The sequence below is a fragment of the Lucilia cuprina genome, chromosome 6 (assembly GCF_022045245.1).
Source record: "Lucilia cuprina isolate Lc7/37 chromosome 6, ASM2204524v1, whole genome shotgun sequence".
NCBI lineage: Eukaryota > Metazoa > Arthropoda > Insecta > Diptera > Calliphoridae > Lucilia > Lucilia cuprina.
This window is the reverse complement of record NC_060954.1, coordinates 54,285,699-54,312,665: the sequence shown is the minus strand read 5'-3', so window position 1 is coordinate 54,312,665 and position 26,967 is coordinate 54,285,699. Positions and strand designations below refer to the sequence as shown.

General features: G+C 29.8%; 1 protein-coding gene across 5 annotated transcripts in view; it reads right to left on the bottom strand.

Annotated features, from left to right (window-relative positions):
* LOC111687716 (sodium channel protein 60E) overlaps window positions 1-25,460 on the bottom strand; it is a 153,531-nt gene extending 128,071 nt beyond the window's left edge. For all 5 annotated transcript variants that reach the window (XM_046955350.1, XM_046955346.1, XM_046955349.1 and 2 more), the window contains exon 1: window positions 25,328-25,460. In XM_046955350.1, coding sequence (XP_046811306.1) covers window positions 25,328-25,370 — 43 coding nt within the window. In that variant the 5' untranslated portion in view covers window positions 25,371-25,460. The remainder of the gene's footprint in view (window positions 1-25,327) is intronic.
* Between the last annotated feature and the right edge of the window lie 1,507 nt (window positions 25,461-26,967).

Below are 26,967 nucleotides of genomic sequence, written 5' to 3'. Positions count from 1 at the left end.
TCTAGTTCAGTTCTAGTTCAGTTCTAGTTCAGTTCTAGTTCAGTTCTAGTTCAGTTCTAGTTCAGTTCTAGTTCAGTTCTAGTTCAGTTCTAGTTCAGTTCTAGCTAGCTAGTTATCTAGTTAGTTTGATTGTTTGTGTGTTTGTTTGGTTCTTTGTTTGAAAATGAAATCTGTGCAGGAACACTAACCGCTTATCTACCGGAGGCCACGACATGTTAAACTTTGATATTGTTTTCGATTTTATTCCATTTTTTATTGAAAATAAGTTTGAAAATTTCATTTATCTCGCAAGTTATGCACCTCACTGTCACTCTAACTACTTTTACATGTTGTGTTTGCAAAGGGGAGTGAGTGTTTAACAATTTGCAGTCTAAATACGGAAATACATTAACAATACACATGTAAACGTACGTATGTATTGGCTTTAATTATAAAATACAATAAAAACAACACCTATGCACAAAAAATTACATTATTCTTACACTTATGTTAAAACAGAATCAATTTAACAATCCATAAACTAATTTATTGTTCACTTGTATACATGTTTATACCACATCAACACATTCATACCTGCGTTTATATACATATGTATGAGAAAACATAAAATTTTATATTCCGTGTTAATATCAGTGTTTCTGTGTGTTATTGGCTGTATTTGTATATATTCGTATGTATTTTTTAATTATATGGGTGTGCAAAAACTAATTTTTTATTAACATTTTAGTAGATTCTCTTATACATTTCTTAATTGTTTCAATGTCTATGAAACCTTTTATTGATTCTAATTTTATTTTTATTGTTTTACGTTTTTGCTAATAAATATAAAACGGAAATGATTTTTAGTTTTATTACATTGTATTGTTTATTGGTCAATAATAAATGTATTGTTGCAAAACACATTCATATACCCGTACACATACATACATATACAAATAGTATATCAATAATAGATTTATAATATAAGCATATTATTTAAATGCATTTGTATTATGTGTCTGTCATCATACGTTGATTTATGTAGTAAAAAACTTCTAAATCGATTTTGTATATAAGATAATATGGGAGCCTATTATTAACTCATTTAACTAAGTCTCTGCTGCAAATCAAAACCAGAGCCAGAGTTTGATCATTTTAAAATATTAAATTCATTCATTTTTTTAAAAAGAAACTATTATTTGCATAAAATTATTACATTTCTAAAATATGTCAGAATATTTCACATTTCATAAAAGCACCCAACTGTTTAAAATGGTGTCAGTATAACACACGAACATATTAAAAGAACAAAAAAAAAACTAAATAAAAATATATTAAAGTGTAGCTAATACTATAACTAGGCTTTACTCTATTTGCAGGACAACGACTGCTTCATTAACTATAAATGTATACATATACTATATCTGTGTTCGCGCTGACATGCTCCTGTTTTGGTCACTTTTCCCAGGTGACATTCATTGTCCTCATTCTTGTGTTTTTATTTATAATTTTCATCATGTTTCTGATGATAATGATGATGACGACAAGTACGATAATGTCTCTGTTTGTATTTGTATTCTTAGTTAAATTTGAATACCGTGTACACTATTTGTATGTATATGTATGTGCTTTAGTTGTTTTAGTGCCTTTCTCTTCGGAGTTTTGTTGCATGTGTTCAGATAAAAAAAACTAATAGATGTAGACAAAAGTATATTTAAATTAAAATTCAAAAACATTAATTCATATATGGGTTAATATGTATTTAAACTAAAACGTTAGGATTAAGTCGAGAATATGGTCTAGACTATAGACAAGGCTAAAGCCGAGGTCAAAGACTATACCTTAAAGCAGACTATTTACTAGACTATAGTTCAGACTTTAGACTATAACGTAAAGTAAGGACAATAAAAAAGTCTTCCCGTCCTTACTATAGACTAGTGAAAGATATTGCTTAGAATATATACTAGAATAGTCAAGACTGTAGTCAAAACTATAGGCAAGACTCTATTCAAGACTGTAGCAAAGACTATAAATTAGAATCTAGTTAAGACTCTAATAAAGACTATAGCGAGGACAATAGACAAGGCTGTAGTCAAGACTAAAGACAAGAATCTATTCAATACTGTAGTGAAGACTAAAAATTAGACTATTACCAAGACTACACTTTAGTGGAGACTAGACTATTAGACTATAGACTTGTATTCAAGACTGTAAAGAAGATTATGGACTAGATTATAATAAGGCTGCAGACAAGTAAAAAGTTCAGCTTATAGACTAGACTATAGTCAAGACGATATTTTCTTTATTTTACTATTGACTAGATTATAGACTAGAATCTAAACTAGACTGTAGTCCAAACTATAGACAAAACCCAATTTCTTGTTGTAGCTAAGACTATAGTCTCTATAGACTAGACTACAGTCCAAACTATTGTTTTTTACACTATAGACTAAATTGTATGGCCATGACTATATTCAAGACTATAGGCTAGACTATAGTCAAGACTATTGACTAGACTATAGTCAAGACTATAGACTAGACTATCGTCAAGACTACAGTCAAGACTATAGACTAGACTATAGGCTATAGTCAAGACTATAGAATAGTCTATAGGCTATAGTCAAGACTAGACTAGACTACAGTCAAGACTATAGACCAGACTAAAGCCAAGAATATAGAATAGACTATAGCCAAGACTATAGACTAGAATATATTTAAGACTATAGACTAGACTATAGTCAAGACTATAGACTAGACTATAGTCAAGACTATAGACTAGGCTATAGTCAAGACTATAGACTAGGCTATAGTCAAGACTATAGACTAGGCTATAGTCAAGACTATAGACTAGACTATAGTCAAGACTATAGACTAGACTATAGTTCAGACTCGACTATTGTTTAGGCTATAGACGAATTTGTAGTCAAGACTATAGACTAGAATATAGGCTATACTCAAGACTATAGACTAGACTATAGTCCAGACTCGACTATTATTTAGGCTCTAGACTAAATTGTAGTCAAGACTATAGACTAGACTATGGTCAAACTATAGACTAGACTATAGTCAAGACTACACTATGATTAAGACTATAGTCAAGACGTTAGATGAGACAATAGACTAGGCTATAGTCAAGACCGTAGACTAGACTACAGACTATACTATAGACTGAACTATTGTTCAGGATCTAGACTAAATTCTAGTCAAGCCTATAGAGTAGACTATAGTCAAGACTTAAGATTAGACTAGACTATAGTCAAGTCTATAGGCTAAACTATAGAGTAGACTAGACTATAGTTAAGACTAGGCTAGACTGTAGTCAAGACTATAGGCTAGACTATACTCAATACCATAAACGTAGACTTTAGACTAGTAAATAATCAAAACTACACTAATTACTAGACTGTAGTTTAGGCTATGGACTAGACTATATTTCAGACTATAGTCCTTAATATAGACTAGACTATAGTTCTTTAAAATAGCAGTTGATTTTAGTAAAATATTTGAAATATTAAGTTAATTTATAAATTTTGATTCATTTGACTCAAAGTTTGCTGGGTATGCTACACATATATGTATATGTAGACATACTTTACTATTTGTGTGTACAAACATAACTGTGGTCACACGCAACATGCTAATCGGTCGACGAGAAGAACAACAAATTGGTCAAAAACTAAATGAAAATTTTGCCCTGCAGATCGCATTATTCCGAACGCAATAGAACTTCATTTGGGAGAAGATATTGTCCAACAAAAATACTATATGATTCCTTTTTAAACTACTGGCAGCCTTTCACACACACAAACACATCATATTACCCTTGTATGTGCATGAGAATGTATTACGGTTGTGTTTATTTGTATTTGTTTAAAACCGTTTCCTTTTAAAATTGATTTTACAAAAATTAAGAAAAAAAATATGCTTTAAACGAAAATTTTATTGAAACTTTGATTGAATATCGTGTAAATACATTCGATTATGAAAAGTAATTTATTCAACCAAAATTGCTATTTTGTGAAGACTATATTTATAAAATCGTTTTTTGAAAAGATGAATTTAACTAAAAATTGTATTCCAAAAATATCTTCCTATTTTATTTGTCCTTAAATATTTTTTATTAAATCTTCTCCACAGTCTTATAAAATAAACAATACAATTATTTAATTACTATCACTAGCCAACAAAATATTTAAATTAAATTATTTTCTTACTACCTTTAATAAATTGTATGATTTTAATTTTTAGCTAAAACTTTATTTCAATTAAATTAAATTCTTATTTTCACAATTTACAGTTCCTAAATGCAATTATGATTTGACACAAGCTTTAGGTCATTTTATTGAGATGGAAACTATTAAACTTAATTCTATTATGTACTTGTAAATGGGCTTGTTTGTAGTTGCTATTTGACTCCTAAAGCATTTAACAACTCAAGCGCACTCACGTGTTAAACGTAATTATGAAGAAACAAAAAAATATTAAATTTCCATATGAAATACATATGTACGTTTGTTTGTATTTACAGAAAGTTTTATATATACAAAAAATAAAATGTACATTTACCCGCAGACAAACCATATAGAAATATAATTTACAGGTGAGAAACATAACAAATTATTTCAAGAGTTAAAAAAAGACCAAAGTCCACACTTGACTGAATACCATACTATAGTCCAGTCTACAGCTCTGACTATATGCTACATTAAAGCCGAGACTGCAGACTAGACTATAGTCCTGAATATAGGCTTCACTATAGCCGAGAATATATATTAGATTATAGCCTAGACTATAGACTAGACTATAGACTAGACTATAGACTAGACTATAGACTAGACTATAGACTAGACTATAGACTAGACTATAGACTAGACTATAGACTAGACTATAGACTAGACTATAGACTAGACTATAGCCTAGACTATAGCCTAGACTATAGGCTAGACTATAGACTAGACTATAGACTAGACTATAGACTAGAATATAGACTAGACTATAGACTAGACTATAGACTAGACTATAGACTAGACTATAGACCAGACTATAGACTAGACTATAGACTAGACTATAGACTATACTATAGACTAGACTATAGACTAGACTATAGACTAGACTATAGACTAGACTATAGGTACAGTGAAATAACTCCCAAATGAAATAACTCCCAACGGGTAAAATGAAATAACACCCAATCAACTGTCCATACAAATTGGGAATTATTTCATATGAAATAACTCCCAATTTGTTCATATTGTTCATTTCATATTTTAATGTTACTGAAATGAAATAACTCCCAATAAAATTTTTGTTGGGAACTATTTCATTTTTTTGAAGAAATTAGGAGATATTTCATATGTATTGGAAGTTATTTCATTTCTGTAAATTTTGTTGAAATTGGAAGTTATTTCATTCTTGTTGGGAGTTATTTCATTTTGTGGTAATAATTTTCCAAACTTTGGTGGATAATGCATTTTGGATCCTTAAACAAGTGTCGTGTACAGCCGGCCTTCGGCCGGGCGCAAGGGTTTAAAACTCTGGGGTATTTCGAATACTGGCTTCGCTAAATTTAACCTTTCTTTGTACACCATGTATTTTATATCATTATGATTATGAACACTACGATACTTTCAAATGTATCAGAATTCCATATGACAATTTTAATAATGCCCATGAGCATAGTGACATAAGTTCCATGGAATACAAATAGTCCATTTATCATGAAAAGGCTTAATTTAGCGAAGCCGGTGTGTGAAATACCCCAGAGTTGAAAACCCTTGCGCCCGGCCGAAGGCCGGCTGTCCACCACACTTTCGTAAGGAGTTGGGAATTATTTCACTTCTGTTGGGAATTATTTCATTGGAAGTTATTTTACACAAATAGATTCTTCGACTTGGGAATAATTTCATATTTTTTGGGATTTGTTTCATTGGGAGCTATTTCGCATTTTTTGGGACTTACATTTGTAAAACTCCCAAACTTCCAATTACTGGGAATTATTTCATTTTAAACTTTGGGAGTTATTTCATTTTAAAAGTTAATTTTTGATGAAATTGGGGTTTATTTCATTTTACTCGTTGGAAGTTATTCATTGGGAGCTATTTCACTGTACCTAGACTATAGACTAGACTATAGACTAGACTATAGACTAGACTATAGACTAGACTATAGACTAGACTATAGACTAGACTATAGACTAGACTATAGACAAGACTATAGACTAGACTATAGACTAGACTATAGACTAGACTATAGACTAGACTATAGACTAGACTATAGACTAGACTATAGACTAGGCTATAGACTAGACTACAGACTAGACTATAGACTAGACTATAGACCAGACTAAAGACTAGACTAAAGACTAGACTATAGACTAGACTATAGACTAGACTATAGACTAGACTATAGACTAGACTATAGACTAGACTATAGACTAGACTATAGACTAGACTATAGACTAGACTATAGACTAGACTATAGACTAGACTATAGACTAGACTATAGACTAGACTATAGACTAGACTATAGACTAGACTATAGACTAGACTATAGACTAGACTATAGACTAGACTATAGACTAGACTATAGACTAGACTATAGACTAGACTATAGACAAGACTATAGACTAGACTATAGACTAGACTATAGACTAGACTATAGACTAGACTATAGACTAGACTATAGACTAGACTATAGACTAGGCTATAGACTAGACTACAGACTAGACTATAGACTAGACTATAGACCAGACTAAAGACTAGACTAAAGACTAGACTATAGACTAGACTATAGACTAGACTATAGACTAGACTATAGACTAGACTATAGACTAGACTATAGACTAGACTATAGACTAGACTATAGACTAGACTATAGACTAGACTATAGACTAGACTATAGACTAGACTATAGACTAGACTATAGACTAGACTATAGACTAGACTATAGACTAGACTATAGACTAGACTATAGACTAGACTATAGACTAGACTATAGACTAGACTATAGACTAGACTATAGACTAGACTATAGACTAGACTATAGACTAGACTATAGACTAGACTATAGACTAGACTATAGAGTAGACTATAGAGTAGACTATAGACTAGACTATAGACTAGACTATAGACTAGACTATAGACTAGACTATAGACTAGACTATGGACTAGACTATAGACTAGACTATAGACTAGACTATAGAATAGAATATAGACTAGACTATAGACTAAACTATAGACTAGACTATAGACTAGACTATAGACTAGACTATAGACTAGACTATAGACTAGACTATAGACTAGACTATAGACTAGACTATAGACTAGACTATAGACTAGACTATAGACTAGACTATAGACTAGACTACAGACTAGACTATAGACTAGACTATAGACTAGACTATAGACTAGACTATAGACTAGACTATAGACTAGACTATAGACTAGACTATAGACTAGACTATACTAGACTATAGACTAGACTATAGACTATACTATAGACTAGACTATAGACTAGACTAGAATATAGACTAGACTAGAATATAGACTAGACTATAGACTAGACTAGAATATAGACTAGACTATAGACTAGACTATAGACTAGACTATAGACTAGACTATAGACTAGACTATAGACTAGACTATAGACTAGACTATAGACTAGACTATAGACTAGACTATAGACTAGACTATAGACTAGACTATAGACTAGACTAGACTATAGACTAGACTATAGACTAGACTAGACTATAGACTAGACTATAGACTAGACTATAGACTAGACTAGACTATAGACTAGACTATAGACTAGACTATAGATTAGACTATAGACTAGACTATAGACTAGACTATAAATAAACTTTGGAGTTATTTCATTTTAAAAAGTTAATTTTTGATGAAATTGGGGTTTATTTCATTTTACTCGTTGGAAGTTATTTCATTTGGGAGCTATTTCACTGTACCTAGACTATAGACTAGACTATAGACTAGACTATAGACTAGACTATAGACAAGACTATAGACTAGACTATAGACTAGACTATAGACTAGACTATAGACTAGACTATAGACTAGGCTATAGACTAGACTATAGACTAGACTATAGACTAGACTATATACTAGACTATAGACTAGACTATAGACTAGACTATAGACTAGACTATAGACTAGACTATAGACTAGACTAAAGACTAGACTATAGACTAGACTATAGACTAGACTATAGACTAGACTATAGACTAGACTATAGACTAGACTATAGACTAGACTATAGACTAGACTATAGACTAGACTATAGACTAGACTATAGACTAGACTATAGACTAGACTATAGACTAGACTATAGACTAGACTATAGAGTAGACTATAGAGTAGACTATAGAGTAGACTATAGACTAGACTATAGACTAGACTATAGACTAGACTATAGACTAGACTATAACTAGACTATAGACTAGACTATAGACTAGACTATAGACTAGACTATAGACTAGACTATAGACTAGACTATAGACTAGACTATAGACTAGACTATAGACTAGACTATAGACTAGACTATAGACTAGACTATAGACTAGACTATAGACTAGACTATAGACTAGACTATAGACTAGACTATAGACTAGACTATAGACTAGACTATAGACTAGACTATAGACTAGACTATAGACTAGACTATAGACTAGACTATAGACTAGACTATAGACTAGACTATAGAATAGAATATAGACTAGACTATAGACTAGACTATAGAATAGAATATAGACTAGACTATAGACTAAACTATAGACTAGACTATAGACTAGACTATAGACTAGACTATAGACTAGACTATAGACTAGACTATAGACTAGACTACAGACTAGACTATAGACTAGACTACAGACTAGACTATAGACTAGACTATAGACTAGACTATAGACTAGACTATAGACTAGACTATAGACTAGACTATAGACTAGACTATAGACTAGGACTATAGACTAGACTATAGACTAGACTATAGACTAGACTATAGACTATACTATAGACTAGACTATAGACTAGACTAGAATATAGACTAGACTATAGACTAGACTAGAATATAGACTAGACTATAGACTAGACTAGAATATAGACTAGACTATAGACTAGACTATAGACTAGACTATAGACTAGACTATAGACTAGACTATAGACTAGACTATAGACTAGACTATAGACTAGACTATAGACTAGACTATAGACTAGACTATAGACTAGACTATAGACTAGACTATAGACTAGACTATAGACTAGACTATAGACTAGACTATAGACTAGACTATAGACTAGACTATAGACTAGACTATAGGTACAGTGAAATAACTCCCAAATGAAATAACTCCCAACGGGTAAAATGAAATAACACCCAATCAACTGTCCATACAAATTGGGAATTATTTCATATGAAATAACTCCCAATTTGTTCATATTGTTCATTTCATATTTTAATGTTACTGAAATGAAATAACTCCCAATAAAATTTTTGTTGGGAACTATTTCATTTTTTTGAAGAAATTAGGAGATATTTCATATGTATTGGAAGTTATTTCATTTCTGTAAATTTTGTTGAAATTGGAAGTTATTTCATTCTTGTTGGGAGTTATTTCATTTTGTGGTAATAATTTTCCAAACTTTGGTGGATAATGCATTTTGGATCCTTAAACAAGTGTCGTGTACAGCCGGCCTTCGGCCGGGCGCAAGGGTTTAAAACTCTGGGGTATTTCGAATACTGGCTTCGCTAAATTTAACCTTTCTTTGTACACCATGTATTTTATATCATTATGATTATGAACACTACGATACTTTCAAATGTATCAGAATTCCATATGACAATTTTAATAATGCCCATGAGCATAGTGACATAAGTTCCATGGAATACAAATAGTCCATTTATCATGAAAAGGCTTAATTTAGCGAAGCCGGTGTGTGAAATACCCCAGAGTTGAAAACCCTTGCGCCCGGCCGAAGGCCGGCTGTCCACCACACTTTCGTAAGGAGTTGGGAATTATTTCACTTCTGTTGGGAATTATTTCATTGGAAGTTATTTTACACAAATAGATTCTTCGACTTGGGAATAATTTCATATTTTTTGGGATTTGTTTCATTGGGAGCTATTTCGCATTTTTTGGGACTTACATTTGTAAAACTCCCAAACTTCCAATTACTGGGAATTATTTCATTTTAAACTTTGGGAGTTATTTCATTTTAAAAGTTAATTTTTGATGAAATTGGGGTTTATTTCATTTTACTCGTTGGAAGTTATTTCATTTGGGAGCTATTTCACTGTACCTAGACTATAGACTAGACTATAGACTAGACTATAGACTAGACTATAGACTAGACTATAGACTAGACTATAGACTAGACTATAGACAAGACTATAGACTAGACTATAGACTAGACTATAGACTAGACTATAGACTAGACTATAGACTAGACTATAGACTAGACTATAGACTAGGCTATAGACTAGACTACAGACTAGACTATAGACTAGACTATAGACCAGACTAAAGACTAGACTAAAGACTAGACTATAGACTAGACTATAGACTAGACTATAGACTAGACTATAGACTAGACTATAGACTAGACTATAGACTAGACTATAGACTAGACTATAGACTAGACTATAGACTAGACTATAGACTAGACTATAGACTAGACTATAGACTAGACTATAGACTAGACTATAGACTAGACTATAGACTAGACTATAGACTAGACTATAGACTAGACTATAGACTAGACTATAGACTAGACTATAGACTAGACTATAGACTAGACTATAGACTAGACTATAGACTAGACTATAGACTAGACTATAGACTAGACTATAGAGTAGACTATAGAGTAGACTATAGACTAGACTATAGACTAGACTATAGACTAGACTATAGACTAGACTATAGACTAGACTATGGACTAGACTATAGACTAGACTATAGACTAGACTATAGAATAGAATATAGACTAGACTATAGACTAAACTATAGACTAGACTATAGACTAGACTATAGACTAGACTATAGACTAGACTATAGACTAGACTATAGACTAGACTATAGACTAGACTATAGACTAGACTATAGACTAGACTATAGACTAGACTATAGACTAGACTACAGACTAGACTATAGACTAGACTATAGACTAGACTATAGACTAGACTATAGACTAGACTATAGACTAGACTATAGACTAGACTATAGACTAGACTATAGACTAGACTATAGACTAGACTATAGACTATACTATAGACTAGACTATAGACTAGACTAGAATATAGACTAGACTAGAATATAGACTAGACTATAGACTAGACTAGAATATAGACTAGACTATAGACTAGACTATAGACTAGACTATAGACTAGACTATAGACTAGACTATAGACTAGACTATAGACTAGACTATAGACTAGACTATAGACTAGACTATAGACTAGACTATAGACTAGACTATAGACTAGACTATAGACTAGACTATAGACTAGACTATAGACTAGACTATAGACTAGACTAGACTATAGACTAGACTATAGACTAGACTAGACTATAGACTAGACTATAGACTAGACTATAGACTAGACTAGACTATAGACTAGACTATAGACTAGACTATAGATTAGACTATAGACTAGACTATAGACTAGACTATAAATAAACTTTGGGAGTTATTTCATTTTAAAAGTTAATTTTTGATGAAATTGGGGTTTATTTCATTTTACTCGTTGGAAGTTATTTCATTTGGGAGCTATTTCACTGTACCTAGACTATAGACTAGACTATAGACTAGACTATAGACTAGACTATAGACAAGACTATAGACTAGACTATAGACTAGACTATAGACTAGACTATAGACTAGACTATAGACTAGGCTATAGACTAGACTATAGACTAGACTATAGACTAGACTATATACTAGACTATAGACTAGACTATAGACTAGACTATAGACTAGACTATAGACTAGACTATAGACTAGACTATAGACTAGACTATAGACTAGACTATAGACTAGACTATAGACTAGACTATAGACTAGACTATAGACTAGACTATAGACTAGACTATAGACTAGACTATAGACTAGACTATAGACTAGACTATAGACTAGACTATAGACTAGACTATAGACTAGACTATAGACTAGACTATAGACTAGACTATAGAGTAGACTATAGAGTAGACTATAGAGTAGACTATAGACTAGACTATAGACTAGACTATAGACTAGACTATAGACTAGACTATAAACTAGACTATAGACTAGACTATAGACTAGACTATAGACTAGACTATAGACTAGACTATAGACTAGACTATAGACTAACTATAGACTAGACTATAGACTAGACTATAGACTAGACTATAGACTAGACTATAGACTAGACTATAGACTAGACTATAGACTAGACTATAGACTAGACTATAGACTAGACTATAGACTAGACTATAGACTAGACTATAGACTAGACTATAGACTAGACTATAGACTAGACTATAGACTAGACTATAGACTAGACTATAGAATAGAATATAGACTAGACTATAGACTAGACTATAGAATAGAATATAGACTAGACTATAGACTAAACTATAGACTAGACTATAGACTAGACTATAGACTAGACTATAGACTAGACTATAGACTAGACTATAGACTAGACTACAGACTAGACTATAGACTAGACTACAGACTAGACTATAGACTAGACTATAGACTAGACTATAGACTAGACTATAGACTAGACTATAGACTAGACTATAGACTAGACTATAGACTAGACTATAGACTAGACTATAGACTAGACTATAGACTAGACTATAGACTATACTATAGACTAGACTATAGACTAGACTAGAATATAGACTAGACTATAGACTAGACTAGAATATAGACTAGACTATAGACTAGACTAGAATATAGACTAGACTATAGACTAGACTATAGACTAGACTATAGACTAGACTATAGACTAGACTATAGACTAGACTATAGACTAGACTATAGACTAGACTATAGACTAGACTATAGACTAGACTATAGACTAGACTATAGACTAGACTATAGACTAGACTATAGACTAGACTATAGACTAGACTATAGACTAGACTATAGACTAGACTATAGACTAGACTATAGACTAGACTATAGACTAGACTATAGACTAGACTATAGACTAGACTATAGACTAGACTATAGACTAGACTATAGACTATACTATAGACTAGACTATAGACTATACTATAGACTATACTATAGACTAGACTATAGACTAGACTATAGACTAGACTATAGACTAGACTATAGACTAGACTATAGACTAGACTATAGACTAGACTATAGACTAGACTATAGACTATACTATAGACTAGACTATAGACTAGACTATAGACTAGACTATAGACTAGACTATAGACTAGACTATAGACTAGACTATAGACTAGACTATAGACTAGACTATAGACTAGACTATAGACTAGACTATAGACTAGACTATAGACTAGACTATAGACTAGACTATAGACTAGACTATAGACTAGACTATAGACTAGACTATAGACTAGACTATAGACTAGACTATAGACTAGACTATAGACTAGACTATAGACTAGACTATAGACTAGACTTTAGACTATACTATAGACTAGACTATAGACTAGACTATAGACTAGACTATAGACTAGACTATAGACTAGACTATAGACTAGACTATAGACTAGACTATAGACTATACTATAGACTAGACTATAGACTAGACTATAGACTAGACTATAGACTAGACTATAGACTAGACTATAGACTAGACTATAGACTAGACTATAGACTAGACTATAGACTAGACTATAGACTAGACTATAGACTAGACTATAGACTAGACTATAGACTAGACTATAGACTAGACTATAGACTAGACTATAGACTAGACTATAGACTAGACTATAGACTAGACTATAGACTAGACTATAGACTAGACTATAGACTAGACTATAGACTAGACTATAGACTAGACTATAGACTAGACTATAGACTAGACTATAGACTAGACTATAGACTAGACTATAGACTAGACTATAGACTAGACTATAGACTAGACTATAGACTAGACTATAGACTAGACTATAGACTAGACTATAGACTAGACTATAGACTAGACTATAGACTAGACTATAGACTAGACTATAGACTAGACTATAGACTAGACTATAGACTAGACTATAGACTAGACTATAGACTAGACTATAGACTAGACTATAGACTAGACTATAGACTAGACTATAGACTAGACTATAGACTAGACTATAGACTAGACTATAGACTAGACTATAGACTAGACTATAGACTAGACTATAGACTAGACTATATACTAGACTATAGACTAGACTATAGACTAGACTATAGACTAGACTATAGACTAGACTATATACTAGACTATAGACTAGACTATAGACTAGACTATAGACTAGACTATAGACTAGACTATAGACTAGACTATAGACTAGACTATAGACTAGACTATAGACTAGACTATAGACTAGACTATAGACTAGACTATAGACTAGACTATAGACTAGACTATAGACTAGACTATAGACTAGACTATAGACTAGACTATAGACTAGACTATAGACTAGACTATAGACTAGACTATAGACTAGACTATAGACTAGACTATAGACTAGACTATAGACTAGACTATAGACTAGACTATAGACTAGACTATAGACTAGACTATAGACTAGACTATAGACTAGACTATAGACTAGACTATAGACTAGACTATAGACTAGACTATAGACTAGACTATAGACTAGACTATAGACTAGACTATAGACTAGACTATAGACTAGACTATAGACTAGACTATAGACTAGACTATAGACTAGACTATAGACTAGACTATAGACTAGACTATAGACTAGACTATAGACTAGACTATAGACTAGACTATAGACTAGACTATAGACTAGACTATAGACTAGACTATAGACTAGACTATAGACTAGACTATAGACTAGACTATAGACTAGACTATAGACTAGACTATAGACTAGACTATAGACTAGACTATAGACTAGACTGTAGACTAGACTATAGACTAGACTATAGACTAGACTATAGACTAGACTATAGACTAGACTATAGACTAGACTATAAGACTATAGACTAGACTATAGACTAGACTATAGACTAGACTATAGACTATAGACTAGACTATAGACTAGACTATAGACTAGACTATAGACTATTGACTACTCTATAGACTGGACTATACAGACTGGAGTCTACATTATATACTTGCGTATAATATTGATTATATGGTCGTCTATAGTCCCAACTTTAGACTAGACTATATTCCATTCTATAGACTCTTTATTAGTCCAAAGCATAGACTATACTCTGGAAGAGTTCAGACTATAGTCTTGACTTTAAAAGAGACTACTGTCCTCATTCAATTTATTGGCAATAATTCTTATTGTCTTCCATACTATTTCATTAACTTACTCCATTTCAAATGTTGTTTGTTTCCTTTTCAGGCTTTAAGGATTAATTTCCATGTTTGTGTTTCAGATTTTCGGTATGTTTTCATCTCAATAAACATAAATAAATTTATTTAGTTTTGTATGCTTTCAGCTGTGCTTTTTTTAGTTGATAATAATGTATGTGTAAAAGTATATTTATTTTGTTGTTAATTTTTTTTGCCAAAAAAAGGATTATTTTCACTTGAAAAAATATAAAATGAATTTATGTTCTTTTATATTTTATATTTTTGTAAAAAAAATATAAAGTTTTTTTTCAAATTCATAAATATTTTTGTCACGTTTGCATTAAAGTGCTGCAAACAAAAAGAACAATAAATAAACGTTTTTTTGCAGTTTTGTTGAACAAAAACTAGTGATTATGCAGTGTAATTTATTAAAAACTAAGTGTAGAAAAAAATAATCACATATTCACGTAATTTTTATAAAATTTTATTGTTGGCTTTTAGAACTTGCATTTATTTCTTTTTAAAATTCAAATTGCTAACCGGGTCATTCATCATCATGCTAGTATAATTATTTATAAACTTTAAGCATGTTTTAAATTTGATTAAAATTTCAAACTCGATTTCTTTAAAGCTTTCTGAAGATTTAGAAATAAAATGTTGAAAAATACTTTAAATTATTATTACATTGTAATCCTTTAAGAGTAATGAGACGTTGAATTCAAAATATACAATTTGTATTCATTTCCTTTATCCTTTAATCAACATTTTCTTAGAATTTTTAGTTTCATACATATTATACTTAACTAAATGAGATTTTTTTGTGAAAAGAGGATAAAATCACGTAATATTTAATTTCAAATTTGCCTGGCGAGTTAAATAACTAACGTGTTTGTATTTATAGCATTTTTTGTTGTTTTCTGTTTTTCAATATTAAATAATAAAGTCCATTTTGATGGTTGGCTCTTAGCCATAACGGGACATTATTTACAATTAAAATATAAAATATGAAAAGAGAAATATCAAAAACCAACATCAAATACCGTGACATATCAAGCGAAACACTACACCATTCCACAAACATAATTCCTAGGAGCATATAAACTAGTCCAAAACACACAATGGCAGAAAAAAAATATGAAAATTAAAATACATCTAAAGAAATTGTCTAAAATTTTAAATGGAAATCAAAAGCTTTTCTAAAGATTTTCAAAAATTCACAAAAATTTATTTGTTTTTTTCGCAGATTTTTTTTTCATATAAAATTTCTAGAAGCTTTTAAAAGCTTTTGTTTTTTGTATAAAAATGTGGAAAACGTTTTTAATTAGTTAAATATTAAAAGGAAAGTAAAATTTGTTGTTTTTAGAGGTTTTTCTTTGAAAGCTTTGTTAGCTTTTTTAATATCAACTTGTTATTTTATAAAAAATCGAAGAATATAGGAGCTTTTCTCAAAAAAAAATTTATTTTAAGAAATTTTCATGAAATAAGAAAAGCTTTTATTAAATATTTTATGATTTTATTGTTTTTTTTTACCAAAAATGTAGAAAAATTACTTTTGGTTTATAACTTGGAATAATTATAAAATTCTTTGAAAAAAATAAAAAAAATCTTACATTTTACAAAAATATCGAAAAAGTATTCAATATTTTGTAAAAATGGTAAATTTTTGTAGATTTTGTCGTAAATTTCTTAAAAGCTTTTTATGAGCTTTTGTTAAATATTTTAAATTTTATATTAAAATGTACTACAAAAGTGAAATTAAATAAAATTATAATTTTCTGTCATTTTTTGTTATAGTTAAAAAATGCTTTCGAAAAGCTTTTCTTTAAATATTGAGATGTCTAACAAACATTAAATAAATTTCAATTTTATGAAAACTAGTGATTATATATAAAATTTGGTGTAAAACTTGTAAGCTTTTATTGAGCTTTTTCGTAATTTATTGCAGTTTTTATTTTAAATAAAAATTTTATAGTTTTTCATATTATTTGTAGATTGGTGTATAAAAGCTCTCAAGAAGCTTTTTTAGAGAGAGAGAGAGTTAATTAATGAAAAAGCTCAATCTATGTTTTTTCCGTTAAATTTAATGAATTTCTCATGAAAGTTTTTTGAAAGTTAAAAAAAGCTTTTGTTTAATAACTTGCAATACTGTATAAAAACTGGGTGAATATTGTTTTAATTATATAACAAACGGATTTTGTTTTGATTTTGGAGATGTTTAAAGATGTTCTGTAGAAGCTTTTATTAAGAAAAAAAATAATAAGTGAAAAAGGTATTTTGATTAAAGGCAACTTTAAGAACGTTTTTACGTGTTATTTTTAAGCATAGAACAGGTCTATAGAGAGAAAGCTTTTAGTGAGCTTTAGCTTAATATCGAGTAATTTTTACATAAATCTTAAAGAAAATGCTTTAATTAGAGTTACAATATTATTTAGCAATTTCCTCTTACAATTTCAGACTTTTTCAGAAAAGCTCTCTAAAAGCTTAAAAAAGCTTTTGCTTAAAAACTTTCGATTTTTTATAAAAATTTTGAAAAATGTATTTTAATTAAAGCAATTATATATTAAAGTGATTTTTTTCATTAATTTGGAAGATTTTTATCAAGGCTTTTCAAAAGCTTTTAATAAAACTATGAAACTTTTTGTAGTTTTTCTTGTTGAATTTGACAACATTTTGCCACCCTAATGTATACAAATTAATTTCTTATAATAAATGAGAAAATTTCTTGCAGTGTAATTGTAAAATAAAGTTATGACCAGTTGTTACATTTAGTAAAAATAATAATTTATAAATCATAAACATTTTAAAACAAAAATATAACTACAAACAAGTATTTACAAAGTACACGCAAAGTACCCGAAAAATACATTATAAATTGCACTGGAGCATGACATGCTACTTTTAACTATGGAAACACACAACATTTGACACACACACACTTGTGCAGAGAAAAGTAGCAGGGGGCAGTAGGTGTACATTTTCGTTTAAAGTGAAAGACAGTAGTAAGTGATACTGATACATATTTACTGAGAAAATATACACCTATTTTTGTGTACACATGTGTGAGTATATAGTATATGTGTAAATTGGTACTTATTTGTACGTGTATAGGTGGCTGCTTATGTAGCTTAAGGTATAAAGAATAAAGTCAGTATATTATTTAATTTTTTTATTTTTGGTTGTGTACATATTAAAATCAACAACAACGACAGCGACCAACAACATCAGCAACCATCATCATGCTTCAAATACATTTAAATACACAAATTCTCTTTCACAAACACATACTCTTACTTCCGTTGAGGCAATGGAATTTGGTGAAATTAAGTATAGTAGAATGCAAACTAATGTATGGATGTATATTAGAGACTAAAGGCTAATAAAATCAGATGTGGTTCAGGGTATGAACAGTATTTTCAGATTTTTTTTTGTGTTTTGCTGTGTGCAATACACAGCTGCTGCTTTTGTTACTGTATGTGTATGTGTATGTGTATGAGTGTTATTGTTGTTTGTCGCATAGCAGCAGGATTTCTATTTAGGCCAAAACTCATGATGAGGCATGTAGGCATGCATGAATTAACTAACAACAATGTTAAAACCCAAAAAAAAAAGAAGTGGACACAAAAAAATAAAAGATGAAAAAATATCAGAGAAATGTTATAACAATAATCTTTTTGTTTGCAAAATTGTAACAGTAATCTAAACTAAAATATAAACATGGACTAAAATTAAACCAATACACACACACACGCACACATAAAAACTAAAAATGCGAAACATGCCATTGCAATTCATGCATGCATGTCATACAAGAATTGTCAAAAACAGAAGGGGTCAACTAGTGCATACAACAGCATACAATTGTAAATATTTGTAAACATGTTTACGAGAGCGTGCTAGAAAATCGTCTATTTTTTTTTTCACAAAACTAATAAAACAAAATCATAAAAGTAAAAATTTCGTACTGAACTCGTATTGTACACATACCACGTATCATTAAAATCGTATTTTTTTGTTTGTCTGCTTTTGTGGCTGTAAATGTTTTATTACTGTATATTGCAATTGTTTTTTAAATGTATGTTTTGCAGTGAAATTTATTTGTTTAGTAGTAATAGAACATCAACTTCTAACACACTTACAAGTGCTGTTATATGTTTGATCATATGCATAAATTAGAATTATTTTAACCTTTTCGGCAGTACGACAACAGTACAATTAATATGAAAGGCAAACTATTTAATTTGCATGACAAAAAGATTTTCGTAAGCTAAAAAACTTGACACACTTTGCGTCTATTTCCAAGTAAATTTTAGGACGTGTAGTTTATAGCCTGGTCTATAACATAGTCTAAAGACTGCTCTATAGTCCAGTTAAAAGTATATCCTAGAGGGTAGTCTAGTCTATAGTCTAGTATATGGTCTAGTCTATAGTCAAATTTATAGTCTAGTCTATAAGTCCAGTCTATAGTCTAGTCTATAGTCTAGTCTATAGTCCAGTCTATAGTCTAGTCTATAGTCTAGTCTATAGTCTAGTCTATAGTCTAGTCTATAGTCTAGTCTATAGTCTAGTCTATAGTCTAGTCTATAGTCTAGTCTATAGTCTAGTCTATAGTCTAGTCTATAGTCTAGTCTATAGTCTAGTCTATAGTCTAGTCTATAGTCTAGTCTATAGTCTAGTCTATAGTCTAGTCTATATTCTAGTCTATATACTATTCTATAGAATAATCTATATTCTAGGCTATAGTCTATAGTCTATTCTATAGTCTATTTTATATTCTACTCTATGTTCTAGTCCAGTCTATATTCCAGTCTGTAGTCAGTTCTAATCCAGACTGAAATCTAATTATTGTCGCAGACTAAATTAATTTATTTTATTGATCTATGTATGAATTGAATTGAATTAAAGTTATGCTGGGCTATGTACCTATATACATACTAAGTATATTCTGAGTAAATATTTCTCCTAAGATTTATGTATGTAGTATGTATCTAGAACAAGTAAGTACTTGTGGCTTAAATTTGAAATAAATAAAATTATTGAAGTTTGCAAAAATAAAAAAAATTGAGGCCACTAATAGTTGCACAGCTTCCTTACAATGCTGCAAGGTAAATAACACCATAGCAGTAGAACACCAGTCGTGGCAGCATCATCGCCTTAAACTTAATTCTATATTTCATATTTTTTTTACCTGATACTCACAGTTATTTCAAATATGCTACATACACACATTTATTTATAATAACAGTTCATATTAATCTATTCACTAAGTGCACTAGTATCTGTTTCTCTAGCAATTCAAAACAGTCGTATTTATTATTTATATATTATACTTATACAAACATAAATTGTATATGGCAAGTACTTATTGTACATATTTTTGTGGTTTTATTTATTCACTTGTCAGCCAAGTAAAATTTTTGAACCACAGCAACCGCAATAGCAACAATAAATTCAACTATTATATTGACCTAAAAACAATAAAAAGAAAACAATTTTTAACAAAACAAATAACAACACCACCAGCAGCAGCATAAATAAAAGCATCAAGAATGAATGCTGAATTATTATTCTGACACTTAAATGTATAAATAAACCTTAATACATTCACACAAACATGCACATATACTGACATGTACATATCTCAGCTTCACTTTGTTTTACAACAGAGCTCGTCACTAAGATAGCTGAACCTATTAATAATTGTTTTTTGAGCAAATTGGGTATTGCCGAAAGCCAAAAATAAAACTGGTGATTTTTTATTTCTTTCACTAACGCTTAGCAAATATGAAGCATTCGACCCCTGTAAAATATAACTGCCGGTCACCGTTTTATATAAATATAAAAGCTATATAAAACTATATTTAATAGTCATGTTACGTAAATAAGAAAAGTGAATAAAAAGGTCAAAACTATAAGAAAAAATATCTATTTTCTCAATATCCAAACACGTTGTTTGGTAGTCATGGTAGAACCCCTTTGGGAGAGAGATTATAAAAAGCAAAGAAAAGAAAGTGACAATGTAAATAAAAATTATCTTGATCATCATGACAGTCCTAATTTTTAAAACTTTTATAGGTTTAGTGCTATGTAAAAAAAAATAAGAAAGTTAGAAACTTAAGTATATTTTTAATAGTTAAGTTTTTATATTTTAAGATGCTTGTGTTGTAATAAAATATGGGTTATTTTTATATGTCTGTAGGCATGTATGTTTTAAATACCTACATAATGTTCCATTACCACTCTTAACTTATATCTATTAACATTCATACAGAAATATCAAAATATCCCACATATTCTGCTATAACATAAAGTTTAAAGAGCAATGGGTACGTATGATTAATATTCGATTAATCATACGCATTTGATTAAATGTAAAAGTACAATAAACTTTTTTTATAAAGTTTGAAAACGAATTTCTAGACTATTCTAGTCTAGTCTATAGTCTAGTCTATAGTCTAGTCTATAGTCTAGTCTATAGTCTAGTCTATAGTCTAGTCTATAGTCTAGTCTATAGTCTAGTCTATAGTCTAGTCTATAGTCCAGTCTATAGTCTAGTCTATAGTCCAGTCTATAGTCTAGTCTATAGTCTAGTCTATAGTCTAGTCTATAGTCTAGTCTATAGTCTAGTCTATAGTCTAATCTATAGTCTAATTCACTCAAAAAAATAACATTTGTCAAACAGGAACTTATTTTCATGTTTAACATCAGAGACTTCTCTGTGTGTATCTCAATCAAAAAACTTCAAAATTAAGAGAAAGACGAACGAACGCATGAGGAAAAACGAGAGAGCTCTTAAGGTGGCTCTTTACGTATTTCTTCGATAAATTTCCTTTTCAAAGACAATTTTTGATAAATCTTTGTTTTTTTTTTAATTCGAAAGAATTATTTTTTATCATTATAAAAAAGATTTATGTGCTACTCTCTCATATTTACTAGCAGCCATTCATCAGACATACTTATTTAAATTATACTTAATATAAATAACCCTCCTCATTCTTCATTCTATAGTCATTTATAAACATAGATTTAAATATTTACTATAAAAAGAAAAACCAAAAAAAAGGAATTTAAACAACCTGAAGCTTTGCGGAGCATAAAACTACTACAACAAAATGGTCTTAAAACATTAGTTAAAGAAAATCATGTTGACCCTTTTTTGTTTGAAATTTATAGTTTCCTGCCACCATTTATTCATTGTGTACATTTTGCATTTCCACTTAGTAAATGTATGGGTATATGTGTGCAAATGCGGGTTTGTAAGGGTATTTGTTTAGTCTTGTATTTCCCTTTATATGTGTTTGAATCTCTGTGATTGTCCTTATGTAAAAAAAAAATTCCCATTAAACCAAAACGACACTGTGATCCCTGAATTTTTATTATAAAAAAAGCTTACATACAAACTATAAAAAAGGAAAGAGAGAAAACAAACAGAAAAGGGCATCAATTGTAAAATAACAAGAGAACAAGATGATGTTGTTTACAATGAAAATAACAGCAACAACAAAAACAATAATAGCAACAGCTACAACAACAAGAACAGAATGCTTTACTATGATGATGATAATGATGATGACAAAAATAATGATGTTGATAAAGCCTGTCATAAAATATGTTCTTAAGTTACAACAGCAACAAAAAAACAACAACTACAATAACGACATCAAGATAAAAATAAGATGTTGTTTGGGCCTTTTTTTGCTCTATCTTTGCCCTTCTTTTATATTTTGTTGATATTTCAGTGTGTTTGTGTGTGTAAGTTTATTTGTATGTGTCTGCAGTTTTTTGTTTATACGTATATTTCTATTTATAGCCTTATATATTTATATAAGAAGTATAAAAATATATTTTGCAAAATCTCTTTTATATATTTACATGAGCATCTATAAAAAACATAGTTCTATACACATACATGATGAATATTGTTAAGTGTATAGTTTTAGGGATGCAAAAATAAACATCTAGGAAAATAATTTAAACTACACCTGTCTGTAGGTGTTAATATGTATGCTTGAAAGTTTTCGTTTATTTAAACTTAAAACAATAAAACGCCACGAATTGCTTCTAAGAAATGTTAAAGGGGAGCGGTTACATATCACTTAACCTATTTCTATATGAAAAAAATTTTCATAATACAAATAGGTAAGTAAATACATATGTACATATAGTAAATAATAAATTGTGTAAAATGTACAACTTAATTGAAATGAGCTAAAGTTGTAGTGAACTAGAACTATACTAGAACTGAACTAGAACTGAACTAGAACTGAACTAGAACTGAACTAGAACTGAACTAGAACTGAACTAGAACTGAACTAGAACTGAACTAGAACTGAACTAGAACTGAACTAGAACTGAACTAGAACTGAACTAGAACTGAACTAGAACTGAACTAGAACTGAACTAGAACTGAACTAGAACTGAACTAGAACTGAACTAGAACTGAACTAAAACTGAACTAGAACTGAAACTGCACTAAAACTGAACCTGAACTTACTAACTAACTAACTTAAGCATTCATATGAACAATCTAAACTTTTTTGTCTTTTAAGAGTCGTAATTTTCTCTTCCAAAAGCAGCATAATTTGACTTTTTAAATTACAATATCCTTTAGGAAAATTTTATAAAATACAAAGATTACAGTTCTCATTACATCACATAATCCTAAACTATATTTTAAATGTCTGTACGTTTAACATAATTGTTACAATATTTCTACTACAATATGCAACTATTTCAAACTTTCTCATCAAATTATTTTTTAAACTTTTATGCTTGTAATGTATGTGTTATAAATTGTTGGACGTTATGAAATTTACAAACGATATTGTTGAGTAACATTAATAGACTTTAAACGATAGATGATGATAGACATAAAAACTTAAATTAGTTTCGTGTCACAATTCTTTATGCTATTGGCATACGGTTAAAATAGTAAAAAGAATATAAAAGTACCGATACTTCAATATTACAACTCCATATGGGTGACGAGTATTCAAGCAAAAGTCCTTCTTTCGATTTCACTATTTATGAACAGTTCTAACCAGTATTGCCCAAGGTAAAAGGTCAAGGTTTTATTAGAAATCGATGTTTTTTGGCATCACCGTTGAGTTGAAGTGATTTTCAACTCTTGTCCTTCAGCTTAGAGCCCTATTTCCTATCGATTCTGAATCTTTTCCCACTGCTAAAAATTGTGTCTAAGGTGCAATCTGATTCCAAAGAAAGACTATCTATCATTTAAAAAAATTTGCAATATTTTTTAGAAATTTTCAAAATTTACGGTGCGTATGATTATTATTTAATAATATGATTATTGAATAATAATCATACGCTCCGTAGTACTATAATATAATAATTAAATAATAAAAATAAAAATGCTTTTTCAAAAGAAAATATGATTTAAGAAAAACGTTTAAATGAAACATGTATAACTTGAGATAAGTGGTCTCATTTTGTCATCAAATACTTTTCTGTTAAATTTTATGATTTATTCTCCTCAATTTTAAAGTAATAAACATATTTATACCCTGCACCACTATAAATAGTTTTGGATAGTAATATACGTTAGTGCTTATGTTTGTTACACCCAAAAATGTTGGTCCTACAGCAATCTTGAAGTGTAACAATCAATCTTGAAGTGTAACAGTATCATTTTCTGATTTGGTGTCCGTCTTTCAATGTGTCCATGTAAAAATTGTGTACATGCTACAAATAAACTCCAAACATAACTATCTCGCTGGTTAAGGGCACAACATGGTCGGTCATGTTCGACTATATAATCATTCTTGCTTTAATATCAAATAATGTTTAATAATAAAGAAAACGAAAAACTTACCTTTATCATCATTTGATGTTGGTGTTCTATCATTATTACTCATCTTGATGGATTTGACGTGTTAAAATTTTTATGATTCGTTGTGGCTCTTTATTTAACAAATTATTCGTTTGTATAATTTTCTTATATTACAATAATACGAAAACAAAAACAAACAAAATATAACCAAAAAAAGTAAAAGAAAGTCTTTAAACACAAATCCTTCACAAATTTCGAAATGTTCGAAATGTCTTTGTCTTTTTAGTAATTTATTTTTAGGGATTTTCTATGATCACACTAAAATGTTTCCGTTTCCTTAGTATGTGTTTCCTTTTAATACAAGATTTTTGTTTTTAGTTAAATGGGCGCATGTAATTTATGTAGTTTACCAGAGTTTTGTTTTGTAGATATATATTTTTTTAGTAATTTAAATTTTCATTGGATTTGTGTTTCAATAAAATCTCAGAAATGTTTTACATGTTTGTAATTGTAGATATTTTCTTTGTTTCTTTTTTCACATTTTTTTTTTTAATTTTTATTACAAATTTTTGGTTTGTTGTTTAGGTTTTTTTGTTTCAGTTTCTATTTTTGTTTATTTTATTATTTTGTTTTAATTTTTGTTTTAGTTGAGTACTAGTATTTTAAATGTAAATTTTCGTTGATGTTTTATTAGCGACTCAACATACAGATGCTGTTTTAGTTGCTGCTTCTGCTGCTGCTTCCGGTCTTGTTGTCCTTGCAGTTTCAAATGTTCATATTCCTGTTGCTGTTGTTGTTGTTGCTGATGGTTGTGTTGTTGCCATAGTTGTTGCTGTCTCTGCTGCTTGTGTTGTCCTTGGTATTGTTGTTCTTGTTGTTTTTTATAATATTTGTTCAACATTTTGTTTGTTTGTTTTATATTTAATTGTTTTTGCAAAGTTGTGAGACTGAGGGGAGGAAAATGCCACTTCGCAATGAAACTAAAAACTTAGATGTTTTTTTGTTTTTGTTTATTTATTTGTTGTTTGTTTGTTGGTTTTATTTAATTTTGTTTTCCAAGTGCAATTATATGTTTACAACAACTTTAACGTGTGTTTTTCTGTTCATTTCTATATTGCTCTCGTTTGCTGTTTGTTTTTCTTGTTTTTTTTTTTTTTTTTTGTTATTTTATTTATTCTGGTCAGTTTCACATTTTGTACCTGAAATAAAAAGAACAACGTTAAAGAAAAGTTTTGTTTGGAGAAAATGAAGCGAAAAATTGTTTTAGCAAATAGAAATTAGTTTTGTTTAAAATAATAGTTTGGAAAATTATAGTTTTGAAATAAATATGTTTGCTAAGTGTCAAGTGAGCCAAGACTATTGCGTATGATGAATATATGATAAGGATATTTGCTCTTATGTACTGCTGGTTATATTATGATTATAGGCTTAACTTTGCTAGATTATATAGTATGGACGGCAGTCATTCTACATTTAGTATGCATATACTCTAATTTATAGTCTGGACCTTGCATTATAAGGGCTATTATCAGTCTATAGTCTAGTCTATAGTTTATTCTATAGTCTAGTATAAGGTCTAGTCTATAGCCTAGTCTATATTCTAGTCTATAGTCTAGTCTATAGTCTAGTCTATAGTCTAGTCTATAGTCTAGTCTATAGTCTAGTCTATAGTCTAGTCTATA